This window comes from Eriocheir sinensis, chromosome 42, assembly GCF_024679095.1.
Source record: "Eriocheir sinensis breed Jianghai 21 chromosome 42, ASM2467909v1, whole genome shotgun sequence".
Classification (NCBI taxonomy): Eukaryota; Metazoa; Arthropoda; class Malacostraca; order Decapoda; family Varunidae; genus Eriocheir; species Eriocheir sinensis.
In genome coordinates, this window is record NC_066550.1 from 13,559,782 (window position 1) to 13,585,638 (window position 25,857).

At 43.3% G+C, this 25,857-nt stretch overlaps 2 protein-coding genes and 1 long non-coding RNA gene across 32 annotated transcripts in view; 2 read left to right on the forward strand and 1 right to left on the reverse strand.

Moving 5' to 3' along the window:
- Nucleotides 1-1,057: 1,057 nt before the first annotated feature.
- LOC127010087 (eukaryotic translation initiation factor 2 subunit 1-like) lies at nucleotides 1,058-9,348 on the reverse strand. Its single transcript, XM_050883899.1, has 6 exons — nucleotides 9,246-9,348; nucleotides 6,651-6,941; nucleotides 5,954-6,182; nucleotides 4,656-4,888; nucleotides 3,294-3,415; nucleotides 1,058-2,191 (listed from the first exon to the last, which is right to left on the reverse strand). The coding sequence occupies exons 2-6, from the start codon at nucleotides 6,886-6,888 to the stop codon at nucleotides 2,006-2,008; spliced, it is 1,008 nt and encodes a 335-aa protein (XP_050739856.1). The 5' UTR covers nucleotides 6,889-6,941; nucleotides 9,246-9,348; the 3' UTR covers nucleotides 1,058-2,005.
- LOC127010088 (uncharacterized) lies at nucleotides 8,170-9,189 on the forward strand. Of its 2 annotated transcripts, none has more exons than XR_007762852.1 (3): nucleotides 8,170-8,539; nucleotides 8,661-8,806; nucleotides 8,945-9,189. It is a non-coding gene; the product is annotated as an uncharacterized LOC127010088 (long non-coding RNA). The 2 variants fall into 2 exon arrangements; XR_007762853.1 differs by having other exon boundaries at nucleotides 8,170-8,401.
- Nucleotides 9,349-9,976: 628 nt separating the features above from the next.
- Nucleotides 9,977-25,857, forward strand: part of LOC127010089 (activating signal cointegrator 1 complex subunit 3-like) — a 38,749-nt gene continuing 22,868 nt past the window's right edge. For all 29 annotated transcript variants that reach the window (XR_007762857.1, XR_007762859.1, XR_007762860.1 and 26 more), the window contains exons 1-19: nucleotides 9,977-10,123; nucleotides 10,802-10,862; nucleotides 11,420-11,552; nucleotides 12,025-12,136; nucleotides 12,317-12,472; nucleotides 12,613-12,723; nucleotides 13,109-13,249; nucleotides 14,723-14,869; nucleotides 15,171-15,285; nucleotides 15,944-16,157; nucleotides 17,326-17,447; nucleotides 17,933-18,078; nucleotides 18,298-18,498; nucleotides 21,028-21,217; nucleotides 21,856-21,968; nucleotides 22,131-22,249; nucleotides 23,297-23,426; nucleotides 23,894-24,114; nucleotides 24,490-24,595. Coding sequence is in view for 1 of the 29 variants with exons in the window: in XM_050883901.1 (XP_050739858.1) it covers nucleotides 10,841-10,862; nucleotides 11,420-11,552; nucleotides 12,025-12,136; nucleotides 12,317-12,472; nucleotides 12,613-12,723; nucleotides 13,109-13,249; nucleotides 14,723-14,869; nucleotides 15,171-15,285; nucleotides 15,944-16,157; nucleotides 17,326-17,447; nucleotides 17,933-18,078; nucleotides 18,298-18,498; nucleotides 21,028-21,217; nucleotides 21,856-21,968; nucleotides 22,131-22,249; nucleotides 23,297-23,426; nucleotides 23,894-24,114; nucleotides 24,490-24,595 (2,499 nt within the window). In the remaining 28 variants the exon portion in view is untranslated. The remainder of the gene's footprint in view (nucleotides 10,124-10,801; nucleotides 10,863-11,419; nucleotides 11,553-12,024; nucleotides 12,137-12,316; nucleotides 12,473-12,612; nucleotides 12,724-13,108; nucleotides 13,250-14,722; nucleotides 14,870-15,170; nucleotides 15,286-15,943; nucleotides 16,158-17,325; nucleotides 17,448-17,932; nucleotides 18,079-18,297; nucleotides 18,499-21,027; nucleotides 21,218-21,855; nucleotides 21,969-22,130; nucleotides 22,250-23,296; nucleotides 23,427-23,893; nucleotides 24,115-24,489; nucleotides 24,596-25,857) is intronic.

The window sequence follows — 25,857 nt, forward strand, 5'->3', positions numbered from 1 at the left end:
GGAATCATAGGAGAAGGGAAAAGTTGGAAAGTTTGGTTTAGTCGGCGCAACATCTGTGGTCATATGCCGGAGAGAGACGGAAGGGGAAGGAATCATAGGAGAAGGGAACAGTTGTAAAGTTTGGTTTAGTCGGCGCAACATCTGTGGTCATATGCCGGAGAGAGACGGAAGGGGAAGGAATCATAGGAGAAGGGAACAGTTGTAAAGTTTGGTTTAGTCGGCGCAACATCTGTGGTCACATGCCGGAGAGAGACGGAAGGGGAAGGAATTATAGGAGAAGGGAACAGTTGTAAAGTTTGGTTTAGTCGGCACAACATCTGTGGTCACATGCTGGAGAGAGACAGAAGGGGAAGGAATTATAGGAGAAGGGAACAGTTGGAAAGTTTGGTTTAGTCGGCGCAACATCTGTGGTCATATGCCAGAGAGAGACAGAAGGGGAAGGAATCATAGGAGAAGGGAACAGTTGTAAAGTTTGGTTTAGTCGGCGCAACATCTGTGGTCACATGCCGGAGAGAGACAGAAGGGGAAGGAATCATAGGAGAAGGGAACAGTTGTAAAGTTTGGTTTAGTCGGCGCAACATCTGTGGTCATATGCCGGAGAGAGACGGAAGGGGAAGGAATCATAGGAGAAGGGAACAGTTGTAAAGTTTGGTTTAGTCGGCGCAACATCTGTGGTCATATGCCGGAGAGAGACGGAAGGGGAAGGAATCATAGGAGAAGGGAACAGACCCCAGGAGACGGGACACAACCCCCGATTAATACCTGGTACCCATTCACTGCTGGGTGGACAGGGGCGTAGGGAGAGAATATTAGAGAGAGAGAGAGAGAAAAAAGACAGTATTAGAGTAAGGAATCATTTGAACTCCACAGATATCAAAAGTAGAGAGCAAGCAAGTCTGGCAACATTATAAAGAGTAAATTTGTGATCATGTCAACAAAAACACTGGGGCAGGCTTCCGTCATTATAATATATTTCACCATTCATGAAAAGTACAAAACATCAAGTTGTGATAAGCTGGCTGCCATGACCCCCTCCCCCCCCACCCCCTGCCCGGCCCCTCCTCTCGAAGCCTCACCCTCGACACTACACCCTACGCACAAGCTGACCTTACGGAGGGGCGGGCGGCCATCCTGGAGACCTTACGTTAGATTAAGAAAAAATTAAACCCACCACAGCCACAAAAAAAAAAAGGTCCGTTCTTCGTATATAAATTAGCGTTTATAACAATGATAAAAGCAATAGTTTTTTTTTTCTCATCTTTTTTTTTTCTTAGGTATAGTGGAAATAGTTGTCGCATGGTGCAGTCCGCTCCAGCGCGTCGGACGGAAACAGTGCTAAACCTACAATAGGGGGTTCGATTCCTTACCCGTGGATCCGGATGGCGTGAATCGAGCGGGAGTCGCATCGCTTATATTCAGGAAGACGTGAATCACTCAAGCCAAGTCAATGATATAATAAAGTGTTTTCGATTGCCTCCCTCCTCGATTTATTTCCCATATGTGACTGAAAATAGCACATAAGGGGATTCCATTGTAACAGATCGTAAAAACATGCGACGAAGCCCAGTTGCCAGATACCGCGAGAACCGTTTCCGTCGGACGCGCTGGAACGGACGTGCACACAGATCAGTTCCCTGTTATACATATTTTGAGGCAGGAACAGACGAACGCACTAACAGCTGACCGTACCGGAAAAACGATAATAAAAGATGTCGACCCTAAGCCTACGCATCTCCCTCGTCATTTTTTACGTTTTTTTTTGTCTTGTCGTAATCTCGCGCATTAAAAAAATTGTCGTAAATATTTTTTTTAATGATTTTATTTAGCAAGTATTGGGCATTTAGCTTATTATAGTAACCTGAACAGTTGCAAGAGAGAGAGAGAGAGAGAGAGAGAGAGAGAGAGAGAGAGGGAGAAGATACACTCCCTCTTTCCAATATCTACTTTATTTTTCCTCCTCCTCCTCCTCCTCCTCTTCCTCCACCTGCCCCTATCAACCCTCTCATTACTCTTCCTCCTTCACCTCCTCCTCCTTCTTCTTCCCCTCCTCCTCCTCCTCGCTGTCCACCGCCAGTTCTCCCATGCCCTCCTCCTCCTCGTCCTCGTCGTCATCTCCCGCCACCTCCCTGTTCTCCTCCTCGGCCTTCTCCAGCTGTCTTGCAAGGTCGGCCTCCTCCACGTCTGTCACGATCTGTGCGGAGGAGAATTAAAGGCGTTGAAGGGGGATTGGAATGCTTTTAGGAGGATCAGAATGCTGTGGGTTAGTTTAAGTGGTGTTGGATTCCTTATAAAGAAAGTACAGATACCCCTTAAGATAAAACAGGGGTTGAAGGGGATTGGAAGGATTTCAGGGGGATTGGAATGCTTTTAGGAGGATCAGAATGCTTTTGGGTTAATTTCAGTGGTGTTGGATACCTTATAAAGAAAGTACAATATAGCTCCTAAGATAATAAAGGGTGTTGGAATGCTTTTAGGAGGATCAGAATGCTGTGGGTTAGTTTCAGTGGTGTTGGATTCCTTATAATGAAAGTACAGATAGCTCTTGAGATAATAAAGGGTGTTGAAGGGGGATTGGAATGCTTTTAGGAGGATCAGAATGCTGTGGGTTAGTTTAAGTGGTGTTGGATTCCTTATAAAGAAAGTACAGATAGCTCTTAAGATAATAAAGGGTGTTGAAGGGGATTGGAAGGATTTGAGGAGGATTGGAATGCTTTTAGGAGGATTGGAATACACTTAGGAAATTTAAATGGTGTTGGATCCCTCATAGAGAAAAGAACAAAGAAAAGAAAGTAAGGAGAAATAGTTAAGAAATACGTAAAAAAATAAAGAAATAAGAAAATAAGATATAAAAAAGAAAGAAAAAATGGAGAAATAAGTAAATAAGAAATAAGATGAAATGAGGATGAAAAATAAGCAAGAAATGTTAAGTAAAAAAAAAAAGAAATAAGAAAATAAGATATATAATGGAGAAATACGTAAATAAGAAATAAGATGAAATGAGGATGAAAAATAAGCAAGAAACGTTAAGTAAAAAAAATAAATAAATAAATAAATAAAATAAGATAAAAAAGAAAGAAAAAATGGAGAAATAAGTAAATAAGAAGAAATGAGGATAAAAACAAAACAAAACCAAGAAATAGATAAAAAAAAGCAAGGAAAATTAAATAATAAATACATAGAGAAATAAAAAAATATATAAGTAACTAATAAGTAAGAAATAGAAAATAAGTACAGAGAAACAAGCAAAAATAAGCAAGAAACCACCAAGGACAACCAAGCAGGCAACCACATACCTTGGGCGCCATCTTGACGGTGAGCGTGCCGCCAAACTCCTTGATGACACTTGTGACCTTATCAATGGCTCCCTCCAGGGCCCGCAGACCGTCCTGCTTCTCCGTGGTCTGTGTGGTCATCACTAAGGAGAGAGAGAGAGGAGGTCAGGGGAGGCTTGGGAATGTTAGACTAGGTTAGGTTAGCTAGGGTAGGTCAGAGAGGGTTAGAGTTAGGTGGGGTAGGTTAGGTTAAGTAGGCTAGGCTAGGTTAGGTTAGGTAGGCTAGGCTAGGTTAGGTTAGGAAGGCTAGGTTAGGTTAGGTAGGCTGGGTTAGATTAGGTAGGCTAGGTTAGGTTAGATTAGGTAGGCTAGGCTAGGTTAGGTTAGGTAGGCTATGTTAAGTAGGCTAAGTTAGGTTAAGTAGGGTGTTGGGTAGGCTAGGTTAGGTAGGCTATGTTAAGTAGGCTAAGTTAGGTTAAGTAGGGTGTTGGGTAGGCTAGGTTAGGTTAGGTAGGCTATGTTAAGTAGGCTAAGTTAGGTTAAGTAGGGTGTTGGGTAGGCTAGGTTAGGTTAGGTAGGCTATGTTAAGTAGGCTAAGTTAGGTACGTTAGGTTAGGTAGGCTAGGTTAAGTTAGGTAGGTTAGGTTAGGTAGGCTAGGTTAAGTTAAGTAGGCTAAGTTAGGTAGGGTAGGTTAAATAGGCAAAGTTAGGTTGGCTAGGTTAAGTAGGCTAAGTTAGGTAGGCAAGGTTAGGTTAGCGTCCAACCGCTAAACGAAATGATGATGATGATGAATTTGGCCAGTGGAATAATAACAAAATAACACTAATAAATAAAGCAAATAAACAAAAACTAGAGTATCGTTTTAATAGTTTTGGGAAATCAATCAATGGAATAATAATAATAATAATAATAATAATAATACAAAGAAGAATAAAAGTTTGGAAAGTTTCATTTAGTCGGCGCAACATCTGTGGTCATATGCCGGAGAGAGACAGAAGGGGAAGGAATTACAGAAGGGTGGACAGGGGCGCAGGGTATCGGAAAAGCCGCCCAAACGTTTCCACTCTGCCCGGGAAACAAAGAAGAAGAAAGTTTGGAGTTTCGTTTAGTCGGCGCAACATCTGTGGTCATATGCCGGAGAGAGACAGAAGGGGAAGGAACTATAGGAGGAGGGAACAGACCCCAGGAGACGGGACACAACCCCCGATTAATACCTGGTACCCATTCACTGCTGGGTGGACAGGAGCGTGGGGTATCGGAAAAGCCGCCCAAATTTTTCAACTCCGCCTGGGAATCGAACCCGGACTCTCTCGGTTGTGAGGAAGAAGAAAAATGGAAACACTAACACTACTAAATAAACCCCAATAAAACACATGACCTACCATACAGCGGCGGCGCGATGAGGTTTATCCTGATGGGTATCTCGTTGGTGGACATCTCAATCCCCCCGCGCAGGGCAGACTTCACAGCGTCGATCCCCTCGTACTCGAAGCAGGACACCTCAATGTCGGCGCGGATTTTAACGGCCTGAGACTGTAGCTTGCGCTGGATTTGGGTGAGAAGGACAGTTCGCGTCTCCTCGTCCAGCTGGCACTCGTCAAGGATGCTGGGGTCACTGTGGGGGGGAGGGGAGGAAGGGGGGTTAGAGAAGGAGGAAGAGGAGAGGTGGGGTGAGGTAGTGTAGGGATGAGGAGGAGGAGGAGGAAGAGAGAGACAAAAGAAAGAATGAAAGAAGAAAGAAAGGAAGAAAAGAAGAACCAAGATACAAAATACTCTGAATAAGGAAACAAAAAATGAAGGTAAATGAAGGAAGGGGAAACTATAACATAAACAGTGATAAATAAGATGAACAGAGAAAAAGAGAGAAAGACACAACAGAAACAAATGGATGGGTTAGTAAGCCCCCAAACCAGTACCAGAGCCTTCGAAATTTCCTTGTATAGTGTCTGGTGTTTATATTTAAGTTTGCAAATTTGATGAAGCTATACAGGAAAAGTCTTGTTTGGCATCAAGGACCTCACCATTTTGGATTGTATGGGATTCTAAACAGTCATCCCCCAAACCAATACCAGAGCCTTCGAAATTTCCTTGTATAGTGTCTGGTGTTTGTATTTAAGTTCGCAAATTTGATGAAACTATACAGGAAAAGTCTTGTGTGGTATCAAGGACCTCACCATTTTGGACTGTATGGGATTCTAAACAGTCATCCCCCAAACCAATATCAGAGCCTTCGAAATTTCCTTGTATAGTGTCCGGTGTTTATATTTAAGTTCGCAAATTTTATGAAGCTATACAGGAAAAGTCTTGTGTGGCATCGGGGACCTCACCATTTTGGATTGTATGGGATTCTAAACAGTCATCCCTTAAATAGTACGGTTTTGGTTTTATGTGGATTTTCTAAGAAGATTTTTTAGGATTTTTAAATTTCGCGACGAGAAGGAAATTTAAAAATCCGTATAAAACCGAAACTGAACTATTGGAAGCTGTACTATTTGAGGGATGACTGTAGTTTGGTTCGGGCTGTTACGAAGACACTGCGTTGGACTGTTAAATAAGCCCATAAAGGGAAAACAACTACGACACTTAACTATAACAACATAAGGAAACAAAACAATAAGTAGATAGAGAGAGAGAGGGCCAGCAAGAGAGATGAGCACGATCCCCCTAACAGCCTACTCACATAACAGCCTGCTTGAACACGTCATAAGCACACGCCTGCTTCTTGTACTTCTCCTCAAAGTGCCAGGCGGTCCGCTGATAAAGCTCCTCCACCTGCTCCTCCGCGGTGTAGTTGAGCAGCTCGCCCACGTGTCGGATGATGGAGTTGACCGCCTTCGCCTTGGCAAATTTCTCCGTGCACCGCTCCACATCCTCCTTGGAGACACGGCGCTTGGACAAGTCAATGTAGCCTAGGGAAAGGGCGGAGATGTGTGTTTGAGGTGATTAGAAATAGGTGAGGTTCTATTATTATTATTGTTGAATAGGTCGACACAGCCTGTGGAAAGAGACAGAAAGGTGCGTTTGAGGTGCTTGTAAATAGATGAGATACTGTTCTTCTTCTTCTTCTTCCCAGCTTTTCCCTATTCGGGGTCGCCGTTGTGAATGAGCCTTCTCCACGTATTTCTGTTGTTGGCCATCTCTGGGTTTAAATTCTTCTCCCTTTGATCTCCGTTTATGCTATCAATCCACCTTCGATACTATTATCATCATTATTATTATTATTGATACAGTTCTGACTATAAATATAACAGAACAGGGAAAAAAAAGACACTCACAAACATAGATAGCAAAGATAATTAAAGAATGACGATCGTAAGAGTCAGATATCGTAAAGAATGGGAAACCTCCGGGCCCAAGACAAGCCTCCATATCCTCACCCTTCTCCTTGTCCACTCGGATCACCACAACCGGCTCTGTCTTGCCCACGCGGATCAGCTTGTTCATGGATCGGATACGTCGACGGGAGAGCTCCGACAACAGGATCATGCCCTCTATGTTGTTGTACTCCAGGAGATGGACGTACGCGCCCATCTCCGCAATGCTCCGAACCGTCACCATCACCACATCATCAACCTCGGGGTACTTCTGCGCATAGTAGCGACAGAAGAGCGGCATTGTGGCGGTGTGTGGGGCTCCAGTGGGCTAGGCTTGTCTGGACTCTGGTCTGTCTGAAAAAATGTAAAGTTTCGTTTAGTCAGCGTAACATCTGTGGTCATATGCCGGAGAGAGACAGACGGGGAAGGAATTACAGGAGAAGGGAACAGACCCCAGGAGACAGGACACAACTCCCTGATTAAAACCTGGTACCCATTCACTGCTGGGTGGACAGGGGCGTAGGGTATCGGAAAAGTCGCCAAAATTTTTCCACTCCGCCTGGGAATCGAACCCGGGCTCTCTCAGTTGTGAGCCGAGTGTGCTAACCACTGCACCACAAAGCCCCCAGCTGGTCTGTCTGGGGGAGGAGGAATGGGGTGAGATTGTTGAGCTTGGACTGGGCTGTGTGGTCTGTCTAGGAGGAGGAGGAGGAATGGGGTGAGATTGTTGAGCTTGGACTGGGCTGTGGTCTATCTAGGAGGAGGAGGAGGAATGGGGTGAGATTGTTGAGCTTGGACTGGGCTGTGGTCTGTCTAGGAGGAGGAGGAGGAATGGGGTGAGATTGTTGAGCTTGGACTGGGCTGTGTGGTCTGTCTAGGAGGAGGAGGAGGAATGGGGTGAGATTGTTGAGCTTGGACTGGGCTGTGTGGTCTGTCTAGGAGGAGGAGGAGGAATGGTGGTGTGTGTTTGTGACATCATATAAGAAAAGATAAAGACAAGCAAGATAAGTAAGAAAGGATAAGTAATGAAATAAAGAAGCAAATTGTGGATAATCAGAAGAGTCAAAGGGAGGAGGAGGAGCTATGACCTATGACCTCTCTTCTGAGCGCTTTTCGTGAGAGCAGCGAATACCAGGCTTATTTTTTTCATTAGTTTCCTTTTTTTTCCCTTAAGCTGCTTCCTCAACTGTAAAAAAATGATAGTAACTGATATAGATCTAAAAAAAAGGAAGAAGAGGAAGAGATATTAAAAGGGAGAGATATGAGAGAGGAAAAGAATAGAAGGGAGAGGGGGATAGGTGGAAAAGAGAATAGGGAGAGAGATTAGAAGGGAGAGGGGATGAAAAAAAGAGAGGTAGAGGAAGAGAATAGGGAGAGAGATAGGTGGGAGAGAGATTAGAAGGGAGAGAGGATGAAAAAAGAGAGGTAGAGAAAAGAGAATAGGGAGAGAGATAGCTGGAAGAGAGATTAAAAGGGAGAGAGGATGAAAAAAAAGAGAGGTAGAGAAAGAGAATAGGGAGAGAGGATGAAAAAGAGAGAGGTAGAGAAAGAGAACAGGGAGAAAGATGGGTGGGAGAGAGATTAGAAGGGAGAGAGGTAGAGAAAAGGGATTAGGGAGAGAGATTAGAAGGGTGAGGAACGAGAAAGGGAGAAAGAAGGATTATAATTAAGCAGAATCAACAGCCATTGGTAAATATATTAACTCTGAATGAGGAACAGGAAAGAGAGGAAAGAATTAGAATTAAGCAGAATTAGCAACCATTTCCCTTCCACCTCCTCCTCAGGGCTGCGGAGGGAGGGAGAGAAACAGCCAGGTGGTGGAGGAAAGTTCCCTACCTTCCCTCCACACACATAGGGAGGAGGTGGAGGAAAGGGAGATATGGAGGAAAGTTCTCTCCACTTGCCTCCCACCGCATCCTCAGGGCCGTGGAGGGAGGGAGAGAAACAGCCAGGTGGTGGAGGAAAGTTCCCTACCCTCCCTCCACACACAAAGGGAGGAGGTGGAGGAAAGTTCTCTCCACTTCCCTCCCGCCTCCTCCTCAGGACCGCGGAGGGAGGGAGAGAAAAGGCCAGGTGGTGGAGGAAAGTTCCCTACCTTCCCTCCACACACAAAGGGAGGAGGTGGAGGAAAGGGAGATATGGAGGAAAGTTCTCTCCACTTCCCTCCTTACCTCCCACCTCCTCCTCAGGGCCGCGGAGGGAGGGAGAGAAACAGCCAGGTGGTGGAGGAAAGTTCCCTACCTTCCCTCCACACACAAAGGGAGGAGGTGGAGGAAAGGGAGATATGGAGGAAAGTTCTCTCCACTTCCCTCCCACCGCATCCTCAGGGCCGCGGAGGGAAGGAGAGAAACAGCCAGGTGGTGGAGGAAAGTTCCCTACCTTCCCTCCACACACAAAGGGAGGAGGTGGAGGAAAGGGAGATATGGAGGAAAGTTCTCTCCACTTCCCTCCTTACCTCCCACCTCCTCCTCAGGGCCGCGGAGGGAGGGAGAGAAAAGGCCAGGTGGTGGAGGAAAGTTCCCTACCTTCCCTCCACACACAAAGGGAGGAGGTGGAGGAAAGGGAGATATGGAGGAAGCTTCTCTCCACTTCCCTCCATATCTCCCACCTCCTCCTCAGGGCCGCGGAGGGAAGGAGGGAGGAAAAAAATAGCCTCACCTGCTGCCTAACGCCGGCCGCTCACGTTGCCACCCTTTTGCATGTCAACAATAATCTTTTCGGCATAATATTTTTTTGATCTCCCTATACTACCTCATTATAAACCCTCCTTAAAATTAAACAGCATTTTTATCATTATAGTTAAGGTAGAATAATGGAGGTTTAGGGTGAAATGTGAGTTAATTTTCCCCAGTGTGATTCGTAAATTACGTCACAGTGGCTGATGCAATAGTTAGATATTTTATTTGAAAGCAGGTATATAGGCAACATTATGTATTATAAATGTTCTAAATAAAATTAGTATTCCATTATAGCCCCAAATATCCCATTTTACGGTGATTTGAGTTTATATTCATAGGCGAGGAGACAGCTTGAACCTGATCCTGATGTCACAAATCAGTCGGAGAGGGGCAATAAGGAGATTTTTTTTTTTAATGCAGAAAATGAGAGAAATAGAGAAATAGAAAGGACAAATGTGACAGTAGGAAACGAACAAAAGAAAAAAGGGAAATGTAAAAATACCACAGTAAGCTAGAGTGAGGAAACCAGGAGAAACAAATAACAGGACAGCAAAAGTCGGTGTGGTAAGCAAAGTGTACAGAAAAAAAACAGAGATAAGTGCAGAATAGAGGATATAAAAGTGAAGAGAAAACGAGGAGGACCTAAGAAGCAAAAAAACAATAAAAATGAGGAGCTACATCAGTGAGTGCCGTTACAAAAGCCGAACTGCCTTGGTCTTGGTCTTGTCCCGGTTTGTTTACATTCATTGCCTTCACGTACGGGGGAGTGAGAAAAACAGCCGCTATTTCGCTATTTCTACCCTTTATTTTAGTTACTAGTGACGGATTGAAGTATATTTAAACGCCTAACACATTAAGGTAAGCGCAGAGACTAATTATTGTCTTAAAGAACCTTGTAATTGGGTTAGATAAGGAGATAAGTGCGGCGTATGTCCATCAGCTGTCATCTGGAGCTTACTTATTTTGCATCTGATATTTATGTAGTTATTTATTATTTAACTAGAGTATAAGTAATGTGGGATTTATATTTAGGTTAAGGTTATTAAGGGTGAAAACTATACAATATTTCTTAATACGAGAATCAGTATCGTTCACGTATCGTACACGTATTTTATTAGTATTTTATTTTCTCAATGGCTACGTTGTATTTCGTGTTGGCAGTGCAGGTAATATATCATAGTGGAATCAGTTTTACCTGTAGCTTACCTGAGAGACCTGGCACACATGTTAGACAGGTAATATTGCACCATACTGGGTAATTAACCTGTCCATGGGGTGTGATGGATAACTGATAAGCACACACACACACACACACACACACACACACACACTGATAATCTCTAGGCAAAGACTGTTTATATCTTGGCAAAATATGTTGCTTTGTATTATGGAGATAGTTTTATTTTCTGGAAACAACTAAATTACAGACTAGCTTTCAATGTACCTGCCAGCCCTTCTTCAGCGTTAGCCTTTAAATATTCTATAAACAAATTATCATCCTCTTTTGTGTGTTTGATGTCTTTGTTCTCTCCACAGCTAACGAGGGCCAGGTAGCCAGCCAGCCAGGTGGTCGCAATGCCTCCTCAGTGGGGTACAGGTAAGATAGTGATTTCAATGACTCAAACAATTAGCACATTTAAAAGATTATAATATAGTTTTACCTTGACTGACTCACAGAAAACGTTGAGGTTGAATGGATATTTGAACCTGTATAGAACAGCAATGACCCCCTCTCTTGCCTTAATTAATGCCTTCCCTCCTATACTACAGATAATAATGATAAGTAATAAGTTAGTAATTTCATAGACTATAAAAAAATATCACCCTAATTACACAGGTTCATAAGGTAGAAATATGATTGACTTAAAAAATCCTAACATTTGAAAAGCTTATAAAATGTACCTCGTAAGATTTTGAAGACATGTAAACCTTTATAGATCTAAGTAATAAGTTTGTAATATCATATTATCACCGTAAATACACAGGTTCATAAAATAGAAATGTGATTGACTTGAAGAATCCTACCATTTGAAAAGCTTATAAAATGTACCTCGTAAGATTTTTAAGATATCTGAACCTGTATAGACCTAACATGACCCCCTTCTCCTCCCCCACCCCCCTAACACTCCCCTTTGTACCCCCGCCCCCCCATAGGAGAGGAGGACTGCCCGCGCCTCACCACCTTCCTCCGGACCCACGCCAATGTCAGCCGTCGTCAGGAGGAGGATGGGTACGACTTGGCCCACATCCTCGCCACAAAGAGAGAGCTGCGCAGGAGGAAGGCATTGTGGGTAGCGGGTGTTATTGTGGCTTATTGTTATTATATTGTTGTTTGGGATGATATTGTTGTTGTTATTGTATTGTGCTGGAAGTCTTATGGGTGTGTGTGTGTGGGTATCATTATTTTATTATTATTATTTTTATTACGATTATTAGTATTAGCATCTAACTCCATCTATTCATTTTCTATCTAGTGTTTTCTTATATTCATTTTCACCATTCTTTTTTTATCTATCTGTCAGTCTATCTATGTCTAATTATCTACAAATCTATTTATCTATATCTACTTGACTATGTATCTATTTATCTATCTATCTATTTGTCTGTATATTTTAAACTACATACCTGAGTACCTTTTTATCCTAACAGCACTTCACTTTCACAATAATGTCAGGTATTATTATTATTATTATTATTATTATTATTATTATTATTATTATTATTATTATTTTCCCTTCCTCCCCCCTTCACACCTGCAGGAAGAGTGGGGTCACCTGGGGCCGCATCAAGGGTCAGGTGGAAAGGATGGGACGCTCGTTAAGCATCAACCTGGAGTGTTACCTGCGGGAGGTGTGGGAGGTGGCGCGGCAGGTGAGAGAGAGAGAGAGAGAGAGAGAGAGAGAGAGAGAGACTCATTAATACTCATTCATCTGTGTATCTTTCAATCTTTATCTAACTATATATCTCTTAACTACCTATCTGACTACTGTTTTACTAATTAACTACCTATCTCACTATTATTGTTATTCATCATCGTCATCATCATCGCAGGTGGCGCCAGAGCTGGACACGAGAGAGGAAGCTGCAGCCCTCCTCTTCACCTCCTCCCACCCCCCCGGAGAGGCCGTGCCCACGCTACGCTCACGGGCAAAGCTCAGACGCACACTCGGAGACGTACATGTGCACCTCCTGGACCGCGCTCATAAGGTGTGTGCGTGTGTGTGTGTATGATTTTTATTTGTTTTGTTTATTACATCTTTTCTCCTTTTTTTATTTCTCTTCTTCATTTGCTATTTTTTTATACATCTGATCCATGACCTGACCCGACCTGACCCTCCGCTGTACAGGCCGTGCGTCAAATCGTGGACCTCTTGGGGCAGGAGGAGGTCACCGAGGCCATCAAGGGGCTGGAGGAGTCCCCACAGGAGGCCACACCAATGTTTGGGGAGAATATCAAGGTGAGGAGCTTGGCCGAGGATGAGAAAAAGCTTGGGTTGATGATAAGATATGTAGCAAATTGAATAGAGAGAGAGAGAGAGAGAGAGAGAGAGAGAGAGAGAGAGAGAGAGAGATCCTTAGACTGAATTGATAGAGTGTTACAGCTGATGATAACTTGAGATATGTATTAAGAGCAGGATTCTAATGTGACGATATTGGCCAAGACTGAGAAAGAGCTTGTGTCGATAAAATAAATAGCAATTTGAATAGAGAGAGAAATATCCTTAGACTAAATCGATAGACTATTCCACTTTGCTCCAATATTAAAAAGACATAACTATCACCTAAACAATACAAGAAAAATAAGAAAAAAAAGAAAATAAATTCCCTTTTGCCCCCCGCCAGATCGGACTTCAGGGAAAACCACCCGACCTCATACCCCCTGAGAAGCTGCTGGACCTCTGCAAGCCTAAGGTGGTTTCCCGAGCGACCTTAAACTTCGAGGATTACCAGACGCCCTCCACCGAGCCTGTCTGCGCTAGGAAGGTGAGGCTGACAAACAGGGAGGAAGGGGGAGGGTATTAGGATAGGTTAGTTTAGGAAGGCGAGGGGGAAAGGGAGGAAGGGAAAGGGAAGGGTATTAGGATAGGTTAGTTTAGGAAGGTGAGGAGGGGAAGGGAGGAAGGGGAAGGGTATTAGGTTAGGTTAGTTTAGGAAGGCGAGGGGGAAAGGGAAGGGAGGGGAAGGGTATTAGGATAGGTTAGTTTAGGAAGGTGAGGCTGACAAACGGGGAGGAAGGGGGAGGGTATTAGGATAGGTTAGTTTAGGAAGGCGAGGGGGAAGGGAAGGGAGGGTAAGGGTATTAATTTAGGTTAGTTTAGGAAGGTGAGGGGGAAAGGGAAGGGAGGGAAAGGGTATTAGGTTAGGTTAGTTTAGGAAGGTGAGGAGGGGAAGGGAAGGGAGGGGAAAGGTATTAGGGTAGGTTAGTTTAGGAAGGCGAGGGGGAAAGGGAGGAAGGGAAAGGGTATTAGGATAGGTTAGTTTAGGAAGGCGAGGGGGAAAGGGAAGGGAGGGGAAGGGGAAGGGTATTAGGATAGGTTAGTTTAGGAAGGTGAGGAGGGGAAGGGAAGGAAGGGGAAGGGTATTAGGATAGGTTAGTTTAGGAAGGTGAGGGGGAAGGGAAGCGTGCGGAATCGTATTAGGATCTGGTAGTTTAGGAAGGTGAGGAGGGAAGGAAGGGAGGGAAGGGTATGAGGATAGGTTAGTTTAGGAAGGTGAGGGGGAAGGGAAGGGAGGGGAAGGGTATTAGGATAGGTTAGTTTAGGAAGGTGAGGAGGGGAAGGGAAGGGAGGGGAAGGGTATTAGGATAGGTTAGTTTAGGAAGGTGAGGAGGGGAAGGGTATTAGGTTAGGTTACTGTAGGAAGGCAAGGGGGAAAGGGAAGGGTATTAGGATAGGTTAGTTTAGGAAGGTGAGGGGGGGAAGGGAAGGGAGGGGAAGGGTATTAGGTTAGGTTAGTTTAGGAAGGTGAGGGGGGGAAGGGAGGAAGAGGAAGGGACGGGTATTAGGATAGGTTAGTTTAGGAAGGCGAGGGGGAAAGGGAGAGGAGGGTAAGGGTATTAGGTTAGGTTAGTTTAGGAAAGTGAGGGGAGGAAGGGTATTAGGTTAGGTTAGTTTAGGAAGACGAGGGGGGGAAGGGAGGAAGGGTATTAGGTTAGGTTAGTGTAGGAAAGTGAGGGGGGAAGGGGAAGGGTATTAGGACAGGTTAGTTTAGGAAGGCGAGGGGGAAAGGGAAGGGAGGGGAAGGGGAAGGGTATTAGGATAGGTTAGTTTAGGAAGGCGAGGGGGGGAAGGGTATTAGGTTAGGTTAGTTTAGGAAGACGAGGGGGGGAAGGGAGGAAGGGGTAGGGAAGGGATGGTAAGGGTATTAGGATAGGTTAGGTTACCATTATTATCATTTCTCTATTTACTCTTTATCTGTCATTCTTCTGCTGTACCGCCCCCTTTCCCCCCCCCATAGGTGCCGCGTCGGGAGATGTACGACAGGTCCTGGGTTGAGGCGCAGATGCTGGGCTACTACAGTGACACCTCCATCGTGGCCGAGCTCAGCAGCGGCACACACACCCTCCTCATGAGCTCCAAGGGGGATGACGAGCTGCAGAACGAGGTGAGAGTGCGTCCCTGTGCTGTCCAATTTTCTGCTGCAAGAGTTAACATGTATCAAGTCTTTAGTTTCATCCTGTCTCCATATTCTTTCAAGAGGAGGGTATCAGGACATCTCTCCTCCTGTATTTGATCTTGCTTTCGGCCACCTCTTTTGTTTCTTTTTTAGGAGCAGCAAGTAGCGGGCTTTTTTTTTTTTATTATTGTTTTCTTTTTTTGTGTGCCCTTGAGCTGCCTCCTTTGTTGTAAAAAAATAATAAAAGAATAAAATCTACACTCACTCCTCTCCCTCTCCCTCCACACAGCTGTTTGACCTGCTGGGCTTCGAGAGGTTTGAGCTGATCCAGACTCTCCTGCAGCACCGCCAGCAGATCAAGAACGCACCACCAGACAAGGAGAAGAAGATTGCACAGCTGTTGAGTGAGTCTTTGTGTGTGTTTGTTTACCTTACCTAACTTAACCTTGCTTTGCCTTACCTAACCTAACCTTACCTAACCTAACCTAACCTTACCTTACCTTACCTTACCTAACCTCACCTTACCTAACCTTACCTTACCTAACCTCACCTTACCTAACCTTACCTTACCTTACCTAACCTCACCTTACCTAACCTTACCTTACCTTACCTAACCTAACCTTACCTTACCTAACCTAACCTTACCTTACCTAACCTCACCTTACCTAACCTTACCTTACCTTACCTTACCTAACCTAACCTAACCTTACCTAACCTCACCTTACCTAACCTTACCTTACCTAACCTTACCTTACCTAACCTAACCTAACCTTACCTTACCTAATCTCACCTTACCTAACCTTACCTTACCTAACCTTACCTAACCTAACCTTACCTTACCTTACCTAACCTAACCTTACCTTACCCCCTCACATCACCTAACCTAACCTCACCTTACCTTACCTAACCCTACCCTAACTTCACCTTACCTAACCTTACCTAACCTAACCTAACCTAACTTCACCTCACCTAACCTAACTTCACCTAACCTAACTTAACCTAACCCTACCTAACTTACCTTACCTTACCTTACCTTACCTTACCTTACCTTTCTCTCCTCAGGTGGGATAGAGGGCATGGACCCGCAGGTGGGGGTGGTGGGGGGGCCGCAGCAGAAGGCCGTGGTGGGGCAGCAGGTGACGGTGATGAATGAGACGGAGAAACAGCTGCTTAAACAGGCGCGTCGGGAGGAGAGGCGGCTCATGCGAACGGCCAAACAGCTGGAGAAGGATGAAACAGCGGATGACTTTGACCCTGAAACTTTGAGGGCCAAGAGGTGAGGCAGGGAGGGAGGGTGTGAGAGAAACATTTGTAGGGAAACATTTGAAACATTTGTAGGGAAACGTTTGAAACATTTGTAGGGAAACATTTGAAACATTTGTAGGGAAACATTTGAAACATTTGTAGGGAAACATTTGAAACATTTGTAGGGATGCATTTGAAACATTTATAGGGAAACATTTGAAACATTTATAGGGAAACATTTGAAACATTTGTAGGGATGCATTTGAAGCATTTATAGGGAAACATTTGAAACATTTATAGGGAAACATTTGAAACATTTGTAGGGAAACATTTGTAACATTTGTAGGGAAACATTTGAAACATTTATTGGGAAACATTTGAAGCATTTGTAGGGAAACATTTGAAACATTTATAGGGAAACATTTGAAGCATTTAAATGGAAACATTTGAAACATTTGTAGAGAATTATTGAAACATTTATAGGGAAACATTTGAAACATTTATGAACATTTATAGTCACTGCTTTCTTTGCTGGACTCTCTACTCTCATTCACCCCTATGCTGTCCGACTCACTAATGCAAGAGTTAACCAGTATCTTCACTCTTTCATCTGTCTTTGCTGGACTCTCTACTGTCACTCATCTCTGTGCTGTCCGACTCACTAATGCAAGAGTTAACCAGTATCTTCACTCTTTCATCTCTTTCTTTGCTGAACTCTCTACTGTCACTCATCTCTGTGCTGTCCGACTCACTAATGCAAGAGTTAACCAGTATCTTCACTCTTTCATCTCTTTCTTTGCTGAACTCTCTACTGTCACTCATCTCTGTGCTGTCCGACTCACTAATGCAAGAGTTAACCAGTATCTTCACTCTTTCATCTCTTTGCTGAACTCTCTACTCTCACTCATCTCTGTGCTGTCCAACTCACTAATGCAAGAGTTAACCAGTATCTTCACTCTTTCATCTCTTTCTTTGCTGGACTCTCTACTCCCTGCTCTCACTCATCCCTATGCTGTCCGACTTTCCAATGCAAGAGTTAACAAGCATCATAAGAAAAGGAGTTCTGACCATGGTATTAGCGAAACGTGATCTGCTTTTTTGTAATTCGAAGGTATTGAGGGCGGGATTGCTAGGTGGATGAGGGGATGAGAGTTTCTGTAGCCTGCTCATCCATGCTTCCTCCCTCTCGTGTACCCCAGAGAGTCGGCGCTGCTCCAGGCCTCCCAAGCGTTCCTGTTCAAAAAGCGCGAGAGGGCAGCGGCTCCGGAGGTCAAGTTCCCTTACGTGTTCGACATGCACGGGAAGGCCAAGGAGTCAGCTGGTGAGTGCCTATGTTCTGTTTTGTTGTCGTTTTTTATTGTTATTATTATAGGAAAGGAGTTAGTTAAGAGAGTGCAGCGGGCTTTTTTATTTTTTTTATTATTGTTTCCTTTTTTTTTGTGCCCTTGAGCTGTCTCCTTTGTTGTAAAAAATAAAAATAAAAATAAAGAAAGGAAAACAAAGAAAGTTCATAACAAAAATACCGATGGTGGTAATGTTAGGAAGAATAGGAGTAATAATAATAATAATCTAGGCTGTCATCATCATCATCATCATTAGCGGATTCAGGCATTGCAAGCACTTCAGTTTAGTTATGGATACTGATTGAGGGTTTTAAGAAGTGTATTTGTAATGGAAATGTTATAATTCATCACTAGTTACTCATAATCTAGCACCTCTATAATCACCACCAATATCACCATCACCACCACCACCACCACCACCACCATCATCACCACCATCACCCCCTCCCTCCCTCCCCCCCAGGCTTCATCGCAGGGCTCAAGATGGCGCTTCCCGAGGGGTTCGAGCGCTCCTCCGACAGCACCATGGAGGAGGTTCGCATCCCCACCTCCGATCCCGCGCCCCCCGAGGTGGGAGGTGACTTTGTGCCGATTTCCGAGATGGACGAGGTGAGGGGGTGCAGGGGAAGGGGGGGGGATGGGGGAGAGGATGTTGTGTGTGTGTGTGTTAATTTATTTTTGTGTATTAAGTTTAGTTTAGTTACCGTTTCTTAATTCACGTTTTTTATCATTATCTTATTCATGTTTCTGCCGATCAGAGACACAAAGAGAGAGAGAGAGACATAGTGAGACTCCAGTATCACACCCATATCTCCGCACCCCAAACAGATCGGGAGGACCGTCTTCCGCCACTGCAAGACCCTGAACCGCATCCAGACTGTCGTGCACCCAGTCGCCTACCACACCAACCACAACCTGCTTATCTGCGCTCCCACCGGTGCCGGAAAGACCAACATCGCCCTGCTGACCGTGGTGCATCAGATTAGGAAGCACGTCGAGCAGGGGGTGATACAGATGGACAAGTTCAAGGTGGGTTGACGAGGAGGAGGAGGAGGGGAAGAAGGAGAGGATGGAAAGAATGTGTGTGCTTATAGAAGAGAGAGAAAAATGTTGTATATAAGTGTGTGCTTTGGGTTCTTTTTGGGAGCAGTGAGTAGCGTGCTTTTCTTTATTATTGTTTCCTTTTTTTGTGCCCTTGAGCTGTCTCCTTTGTTGTAAAAAAAACGTATGGTAGAGGAGAGGAGTAGAATTTGTGGAGGAAAAGGAAAGGAAGGGAAATTGAGAGGGAGAAGGAGTTGATTGGAAAGACTGAGAGAGAGAAGGTATGTATGTTTGTATGTGTGTTTCAGAGAGAGAGAGAGAGATACTTTGTGTGTGTGTGTTTAGAATTTGTGGAGGAAAAGGAAAGGAAGGAAAATAGAGAGGGAGAAGGAGTTGATTGGAGAGACAGAGAGAGAGAAGGTATGTATGTTTGTATGTGTGTTTCAGAGAGAGAGAGAGATACTTTGTGTGTATGTGTTTAGAATTTGTGGAGAAAAGGGAAAGGAAGGGGAAAAGAGAGAGGGAGAGAAGGAGTAGATTGGAGAGAGAGAGAGAGTGTACGTGTGTTTGTATGTGTTTAAAAGAGGGAGGGAATGTGAATGTGTGTTTTAAATAGAGAGAAATATTGTGTGTGTGTGTGTGTGTGTGTGTGTGTGTTTAGTATTTGTGGAGGAAAAGGAAGGGAAAGAGAGAGAGAGAGTAAGTGTGTTTGTATGTGTTTAAAAGAGGGATGGAATGTGTATGTGTGTTTTAGATAGAGAGAAATACTGTGTGTGTGTGTGTGTGTGTGTGTGTGTTTTAAATAGAGAGAAAAGGGAAAGGAAGGGAGAAGGAGTAGATTGGAGAGACAGAGAGAGAATGTATATGTGTTTGTATGTGTTTAATAGAGGGAGAGTATATGAATGTGTGTTTTAGATAGAGAGAAATACTGTGAGTGTGCATGTGTGTGTGTGTGTGTTTGAGTGTGTATAGAAGAAACAGTGTGTGAGCATATGATTGTATAAGAAAAAGAGAGAGAGAAACGGCAATCTAACTCTTTATATAATAATTCTACATGTAATATATCAACGCATTCTTCTTCCTATGACCCCACAACACACACTCACACATACTCACTTTATCAAAACACCTCTCCACCCAAAATTGACCTTTCTTTTAGCTACTCTACTTTTATCTGTTATAGAAGCGGCAAGTAGCGGGCTTTTTTTTATTTTATTTTACTCTGTTTATTGCCCTTAAGCCATGTCCTCTGATGTAGAAAAAAAAATACGGCTTCACTCATTCCCTACCAGTACCCCACGCCCCATACATACTCCCTCACCGACCCACACCCTAACACACTCCCACTCCCATACTCCCTAATGCAAGAGTTGACCAGTATTTTCACTCTCTCATAACTTCTATCAATAAATTTTCCACTCCCTAATGCAAGAGTTGACCAGTATCTTCACTCTCTCATAACTTCCATCAATAAATTTTCCACTCCCTAATGCAAGAGTTGACCAGTATCTTCATTCTCTCATAACTTCCATCAATAAATTTTCCACTCCCTAATGCAAGAGTTGACCAGTATTTTCACTCTCTCATAACTTGCATCAATAAAATTTTCCACTCCCTAATGCAAGAGTTTACCAGTATCTTCACTCTGTCATAACTTGCATCGATAAAATTTTCCACTCCCTAATGCAAGAGTTGACCAGTATCTTCACTCTCTCATAACTTCCATCAATAAATTTTCTACTCCCTAGTGCAAGAGTTGACCAGTATCTTCACTCTCTCATAACTTCCATCAATAAAATTTTCCACTCCCTAATGCAAGAGTTGACCAGTACTTTCACTCTCTCATAACTTCCATCGATAAATTTTCCACTCCCTAATGCAAGAGTTGACCAGTATCTTCACTCTCTCATAACTTCCATCAATAAAATTTTCCACTCCCTAATGCAAGAGTTGACCAGTATTTTCACTCTCTCATAACTTCCATCAATAAATTTTCCACTCCCTAATGCAAGAGTTGACCAGTATCTTCACTCTCTCATAACTTCCGTCGATGAAATTTTCCACTCCCTAATGCAAGAGTTGACCAGTATCTTCACTCTCTCATAACTTCTATCAATAAATTTTCCACTCCCTAATGCAAGAGTTGACCAGTATCTTCACCCTCTCATAACTTCCATCGATAAAATTTTCCACTCCCTAATGCAAGAGTTGACCAGTATCTTCACTCTCTCATAACTTCCATCGATAAATTTTCCACTCCCTAATGCAAGAGTTGACCAGTATCTTCACTCTCTCATAACTTCCATCGATAAAATTTTCCACTCCCTAATGCAAGAGTTGACCAGTATCTTCACTCTCTCATAACTTCCATCAATAAAATTTTCCACTCCCTAATGCAAGAGTTGACCAGTATCTTCACTCTCTCATAACTTCCATCAATAAAATTTTCCACTCCCTAATGCAAGAGTTGACCAGTATCTTCACTCTCTCACCCCTCACACCCCCACACCCCCACAGATCGTCTACATCGCTCCCATGAAAGCGCTGGCGGCGGAGATGGCTCGGAACTTCTCGAAACGCCTGGAGCCACTGGGCCTGAAGGTGCGGGAGCTGACCGGGGACATGCACCTCACCAAGCCGGAGATCATGGCCACGCACATGATCATCACCACGCCGGAGAAGTGGGATGTCACCACCCGGAAGCCTGGTGAGTGTGGTGAGGGCGGTGGTGGTGGTGGTGGTGGTGGTGTAATTATTTTTTTATTTTTTGGGTTTTTATTTTTTACAGGAAAGGAAGTTGTTAAAAAAAATAAAGAGGAACTAAAACAAAAATCGCTTGTGGTGGTGTTTTGTTTTTTTTTGTTTTTTTTTTTGTTTTTAAGGAAAGAAAGCAACTCAAGGAGACAAAAAAAAACAGAAAACAACAATATTCTGGGACTTTTTATATTTATTTATTTATTTGTTATTATTATTTTTATTTTTTTGGTGTGTGTGTGTGTGTGTGTGTGTGTGTGTGTGTGTTTATGTTGGTGTTAGGTTTGTCCGTTTTATTTGTTTTTTAATCTATTTATTTATATTGGGGTTGTTTTTATTTTTACTAGTTGCATTTATCTTTGTTTTGTTGTTTTTTTCCTTCCATATATATATTTATCTTAACAGTTTTTCTCAATATATTTTCACGTTTTGCTTAATTTATCTACCTTACTTATTTATGTATCTATCTTATTTATTTATTTCCTATTTATCTATATCATATTCATCTGTTTTCTTTCAATATTTACTTACTTATCCTTCTTTTTCTATCTTTATTATTCACTGGTCTTCTATTTCTCCCCATGGCCGCAGGTGACACCCAGCTGGCCCAGTTGGTGAAGCTCCTGATCATCGACGAGGTCCACCTCCTGCATGGCGACCGTGGCCCCGTGCTGGAGACCCTGGTGGCGCGGACCCTGAGGATGGTGAGACGAGGGTTAATTTATATTTCTATCCATGTTTTATTCTCTCAAATGTCTCTTCTATCCATTTAGTTTGAACTGAGCTCCTTTTTTTGTAGTCCTTCCTTTTATAACCATTTCCATTTAACTTCTTTTATTTATTTTTATTGATGTTTTTATTCCCAGGTTGAGTCTCAGCAGTCCATGATCAGGATAGTCGGACTGTCCGCCACGCTGCCCAACTACATCGACGTGGCCACCTTCCTGCGCGTCAACCCCTACGAGGGACTCTTCTATTTTGACGGGTGAGGCAGGTGGTCATGGCTTATCTACTCTGACCATTTCCATCCTTCTCTCCTCTGTTGATGTCTTGGTTGGGGTCACCTTTTTTCCTTGCAAGTTACCCCTAAAAGAATATATTTACCTCACATTTTCTTCCTGTATTTGTGTGAGTCTCAGCTTGGCTCGTCTGGTCTATTCCGTCAATCTAACCTAACCTAACCATCGCTTCTGACCCTTCCTTTGTTGATGTCTTGGTTGGGGTCACCTTTTTTCCTTGCAAGTTACCCCTAAAAGAATATATTTCCTGCGCGTCAACCCCTACGAGGGACTCTTCTATTTCGACGGGTGAGGCGGCGGCAGCGTTAGTCTCGTCCTGTCTACTCTGTCCCTTCCCTTCTGTTATTTATGTTTTCTGTAGAAGTTGTTGCATTTTGTCATTTAGCCTATTTATTTATTTGCGAAGTTGTTTTTATTGTTTGTGCTTTTTTGTGAGGTTGTGTTTGTTATTTAGTTAGTTAGTTATGGAGTTGTTTTTGTCTGTATTTTATGGTTAGGTTTTGGTCGAGGGAAAGGAAAGTAAATAGAAAATGGAAAAATTCACTTGGCGAGAGATAGTTAAGCGAGAGAGAGAGAGAGAGAGAGAGAGAGAGAGAGAGAGAGAAAGTAAATTGGGAGTGCTAAGAAACACAAAGAAAGTAAATTAGGAGAGAGAACGAGATAAGCAAAAGTTTGTAATTCACCAAAAATGAAAAATATATTAGGAACAAAAATAAGTAGAGAACAAAAACAGTTAGAAGATAATTCTGAGAGGACCAGAGAGAGAGAGAGAGCTAGCTTAGAGAAATAAAATAGGGAGAGTTAAATAGAAAATAGGGAGAGTTTAAAAAAATAGGAAGTTAAATAAAAATAGGGAAACTTAAATAAAAAAATAGGGAGACTTAAATAAAAAAAAAATAGGGAGAGTTAAATAAGAAAATTGGGGGTTAAATTAAAAAAAAATAAAAATTCACAACCACATTAACCACCATCTCCTCCTCCTCCTCCTCCTCCTCCTCCTCCTCCTTCTACAGACGTTTCCGCCCTGTGCCTCTGGGCCTGACCTTCGTGGGGGTCAAGGCCATGGGAAGGTTCAAGCAGCTGGAGGAGATGGACCGGATCACCTTCGACAAATGCCTCCACTTCCTCCAGCAGGGCCACCAGGTGAGAGAGAGAGAGAGAGAGAGAGAGAGAGAGAGAGAGAGAGAGAGAGAGAGAGATGGGAAACGCCCTTCAACTATACAGTATCACAGAGAAGGAAAAAAAATTATGTTTAGAAATTGAGGAAAATAAAGGAAAAGAGAAAAAAAGGAAAGGAAAAAAGAAAGTAGGAGAGAGAGAGAGAGAGAGAGAATAATAAGAAAACGAGAATATATGGAAAAATGAGATGGAGAAAAATAAAGGAAGGAAGAGGAAGAAAGAGAAAGGAAGGAAAAGAAGGAAACGGAGGGAAGGAGGAAGACAAAACGAGAGAGAGAGAGAGAGAGAGAGAGAGAGAGATGATCATATTTAGACACACTCTGTATCTCCGCCTCCTACAGATTATGGCATTCAATTCTTTATTTTTTATGTACATTTATATACATATTTATATACAAAAAAATATCATCACTCTCCGAACCCTAATCCAGGTGATGGTGTTCGTCCACGCGCGGAACGGCACTCTGCGCACGGCCGAGAACCTGATCAAGCTTGCCCAGGAGCACGGCAAGACCCAGGACTTCATGCCGGAGCCGGGCCCAGACGTGGCGAGGGCGAGGAAGGACTTCGCCCGCTCCCGCAACAAGAGGCTGGGGGAGCTCTTTGACTCAGGGTTCGGGGTGCATCACGCGGGGCTCCTGCGCTCAGATAGGTGGGTGGGTGTTGTTTTTTTCGTCTTTATTTTTCTCTATTTTTTCTTTATTTTTCTCTAATTTTTTGTGTTTTCTGAATTTCTTGTTTTATTGATTTTTCTTTTCATAGTTTTTCAATTGTTTTTCTTCCCTCTTTCGTTTTTCTTTTATTTTTGTTGTTTTTCTTTTCTTCTTTCCTTTCTTCTCTTGTTCAGCTTCTTTCTTTCACTTTTTTCTTCTTTCTTCTCATTTTTCTTTCTTTTTCTTTCATTTCTTCTTCATTTCTTTCATTTTTTTTCTTCATTTCTTTCTGTGTGTGAATTTCTATGATGTGTGTGTGTGTGTGTGTGTGTGTGTGTTCGTTTAACCCACTCACCCTCTCCGCCACTCTCCAGGAACTTGGTTGAGAATTACTTCAGCCAGGGGTACATCCGCGTGTTGGTGTGCACCGCCACGCTGGCCTGGGGCGTCAACCTGCCCGCCCACGCCGTCATCATCAAGGTAACACCACCTCGTTAACTTACCTGGGATAGTGTACTTCTCTATCCTTTTTTTCTCTCCCCATAAATCGTTTAACTCCTTTTTTTTAACCCTTCTGGATACATTTCCGGGATTTTTCCTTGATGTTATTCCCACGGCTACCAGATTATCATGCTCAGAGCTGCGTATTTACCCTTTTCTGGCCCATAACTGTTGCCAAGAAGCACCAATGATTAACTATTTGAACGATAGCCATACATGAGTAGTGGGCTTTTATTTTCACATTTGTTACCTTATTTTATGCCCTTGAAGTGACTCCTCTGAAAGCAGTTTGTGGGGCGGAGATCGGCAAACATAAGAGGCAGAGTACGACAATCTGGCAACGTTGAACAGCATCCTCCAGGCGCACCGTTGCCAGATTATAATTATCGTACTCGAGAGCTGCGTATTTACTGGTGTCTGCCCCATAACTGTTGCCAAGAAGCACCAATGATAAACTATTTGAACGATAGCCATACATGAGTAGCGGGCTTTTATTTTCACATTTGTTACCTTATTTTATGCCCTTGAAGTGACTCCTCTGAAAGCAGTTTGTGGGGCGGAGATCAGCAAACATTAGAGGCAGAGTACGACAATCTGGCATCGTTGAACAGCATCCTCCAGGCGCACCGTTGCCAGATTATAATTATCGTACTCGAGAGCTGCATATTTACCCTTTTCTGGCCCATAACTGTTGCCAAGAAGCACCAATGATTAACTATTTGAACGATAGCCATATATGAGTAGCGGGCTTTTTTTATCACATTTATTACCTTATTTTATGCCCTTGAAGTGACTCCTCTGAAAGCAGTTTGTGTGGCGGAGATCAGCAAACATTAGAGGCAGAGTACGACAATCTGGCAACGTTGAACATCATCCTCCAGGCGCATCGTTGCCAGATTATAATTATCGTACTCAAGAGCTGCGTATTTACCGGTGTCTGCCCCATAACAGTTGCCAAGAAGCACCAATGATTAACTATTTGAACGATAGCTATACATGAGTAGCGGGCTTTTATTTTCACATTTATTACCTTATTTTATGCCCTTGAAGTGACTCCTCTGAAAGCAGTTTGTGTGGCGGAGATCGGCAAACTTAAGAGGCAGAGTACGACAATCTGGCAACGTTGAACAGCATCCTCCAGGCGCACCGTTGCCAGATTATAATTATCGTACTCAAGAGCTGCGTATTTACCGGTGTCTGCCCCATAACGGTTGCCAAGAAGCACCAATAATTAACCATTT

Coding starts and splice junctions, on each gene's coding strand:
- LOC127010087 (XM_050883899.1), bottom strand. CDS start 6,888: ATGCCGCTCTTCTGTCGCTACTATGCGCAGAAGTACCCCGAGGTTGAT. Junction 4,889..5,953: donor GTGTTCAAGCAGGCTGTTAT/GTGAGTAGGCTG, acceptor TCCCCCCCACAG/TGACCCCAGCATCCTTGACG. Junction 3,416..4,655: donor CATCGCGCCGCCGCTGTATG/GTAGGTCATGTG, acceptor CTCTCTCCTTAG/TGATGACCACACAGACCACG.